The sequence below is a fragment of the Coffea eugenioides genome, unplaced genomic scaffold (genome assembly GCF_003713205.1).
Source record: "Coffea eugenioides isolate CCC68of unplaced genomic scaffold, Ceug_1.0 ScVebR1_159;HRSCAF=649, whole genome shotgun sequence".
NCBI classification, from domain to species: domain Eukaryota; kingdom Viridiplantae; phylum Streptophyta; class Magnoliopsida; order Gentianales; family Rubiaceae; genus Coffea; species Coffea eugenioides.
In genome coordinates, this window is record NW_020862013.1 from 37852 (window position 1) to 40293 (window position 2442).

Here is a 2442-nt window from a genome sequence, read left to right on the forward strand (position 1 = left end):
ATAAAATGGAGCAAATTTGGTTTAAATTTCCTCTAATCCTTTGGTCAAACAAGATGTGTGATTAGGGTTTGGCCACCTGGCCCAATCTTGGCCCTTTCTTCCCTTAATCTTTTGACTAATGATGTTTCTACCCTCCAAATATGCCAATGCCTATTTAACACCCCTGAACTATCATATAAAGTCCCAACCACTAATAAAAAGACATTTGGTGAAAGTGTACGTGTTGAAATAAAATAAAACCAAGTCAAGGAAATGTTTTAATTCAAGTAAAAGATAATGAAATGCAATGCAAGGGAAATGTTATAATGCATGTAGAATGCAATGTAAGGACATGTTATAAGTGATTTAAATCTTAGGGCAAGGCATATAGTTTAGGAGAATTATGTTTTAAAGTGAGGGTTCTCACACTCTCTCTCCCTTAAAGAATTTCGTTCTCGAAATTCTCACCTTGATCACTGAATAGCTCAGGATACTTTGTACGAATGTCCTCTTCCACTTCCTAAGTAGCTTCCTCTACCTCATGATTTCTCCACAAAACCTTTACCAAGGGTATTTGTTTAGTCCTTAATTCCTTTACTTTTCGATCTAAGATCTGTACCGGCCTTTCTTCGTAAGTCAGCGATTCATCAATGTCAATTTCTTCTGGGTTCAGTACATGAGTGGGGTCTGGATGATACTTCTTCAACATAGAAACGTGAAACACGTCATAGATCCTGGATGGACTTGCTGGTAATTCCAACCGGTAAGCCATATTCCTTACTCGTTGAAGAATTTCTAAAGGTCCTATATATCTCAGTTGAAGCTTCTTTCCTTTTCCCGCCGTGAGACTTCGAAGTGGTGTGACCTTTAGAAAAACTTTGTCTCCAACTTCAAACTTCAAATCCGTTCGTCCATTATCGGCATAGCTCTTCTGTCGACTTTGCACTGTCTGAAGCCTCTGATGTATCACCTTCACCTTCTCATACGCATCCTCGATCCATGGTACTGCAGTTGGGTCTAAAACCTTTCTTTCTTCTATTTCATCCCAGTATATTGGTGATCGGCACTTTCTTCCATAAAGAGCTTCATACGGTGCCATTTGTATGGAGGAATGATAACTATTATTGTACGCAAATTCGACTAACACCATATACTATCCCCAGCTTCCACCAAAATCCAAGATACAAGTCCTTAGCATGTTCTCAAGTGTCTGAAAGGTTCTTTCTGATTGTCCATCAATTTGGGGATGATAAGTAGCACTAAAGTTCGACTTGGTCCCTAAAGCTCCTTGTAACTGTTGCCAGAAATGAGACATGAACCATGGATCTCTATCAGAAACAATGCTTACTGGAATACCATGCAATCTCACTATTTCATCCATGTATAGTTGGGCCAATTTCTCCAAGGAGTATCTCATATTTATAGGCAAGAAATGAGCAGACTTGGTTAACCTGTCTATTATTACCCAAACGGCGTCGTGACCTTTCTGGGTACGGGGTAACCCTGATACGAAATCCATGGTAATATGTTCCTATTTTCAGTCAGGGATTTCAAGAGGTTGTAGAAGACTTGAGGGTTTTTTATGTTCAGCTTTCACTTACTGGCACATTAAACACTTTTGGACAAACTGAACAATTTTTTTTTTCATTTTATCCCACCAATACAGTCTCCTCAAATCCTGATACATTTTATTGCTTCCGGGATATACTGTATATTTAGATCGATGTGCCTCCTCCAAAATCTCTCTTTTTATCACTTTATCTTGCGGTACCACTATCCGATCACGAAATTTCAAGATACCCCCGGAACTCACATTAAAGTCTGAGATTTCCCCTTTTTGCATTTTTTCTACCCATTTTTGCACCATCTAGTCATTTTTTTGAGCTTCTTTAATTCGGTCCAACAGATTAGATCTCACCGTGATATTGCCGAAGATTACTCTTTGTCGGTCCAACCATGGATTCCATTCACTCACTTTTTCCAACAAATTCCATTCTTTGACCATTAATCCAGCTACTTGAACTTTTCGACTTAAGGCATCTGCTACAACATTGGCCTTCCCCGGGTGGTAGTTAATTGTACAGTCATAATTCTCAAGAAATTCCACCCTTCGACGTTGTCTCAAGTTTAGCTCCTTTTGAGAGAATAGATATTTCAAACTCTTATGATGGGTATAAACCTCAAAATTCACCCCATATAAGTAATGCCTCCACTTTTTTAAGGCAAAGACTATAGCGGCCAATTTCACGTTGTGAGTCGGGTAATTCCGCTCATAAGGTTTTAATTTCCTAGAGGCATAGGCAATCACATTTCCATTCTGTATTAGAACACATCCCAATCCTTCTCTTGAAGCGTCCGTATATATGGTGAAGCTGTCTTTCCCATTTGGCAAGACTAAGACTGGCGCCGAAGTCAACCGTTTATTTAATTCCCGAAAACTAGCTTCACACTTAGAACCCCAGA

The 2442-nt window shown here is 39.2% G+C and overlaps 1 protein-coding gene across 1 annotated transcript; it reads right to left on the bottom strand.

The window, feature by feature from the left end:
• Nucleotides 1–499: 499 nt before the first annotated feature.
• Nucleotides 500–1078, bottom strand: LOC113755587. The gene has a single exon (XM_027299556.1). It carries the CDS (start codon nucleotides 1076–1078, stop codon nucleotides 500–502), a length of 579 nt encoding a protein of 192 aa, XP_027155357.1.
• Between the last annotated feature and the right edge of the window lie 1364 nt (nucleotides 1079–2442).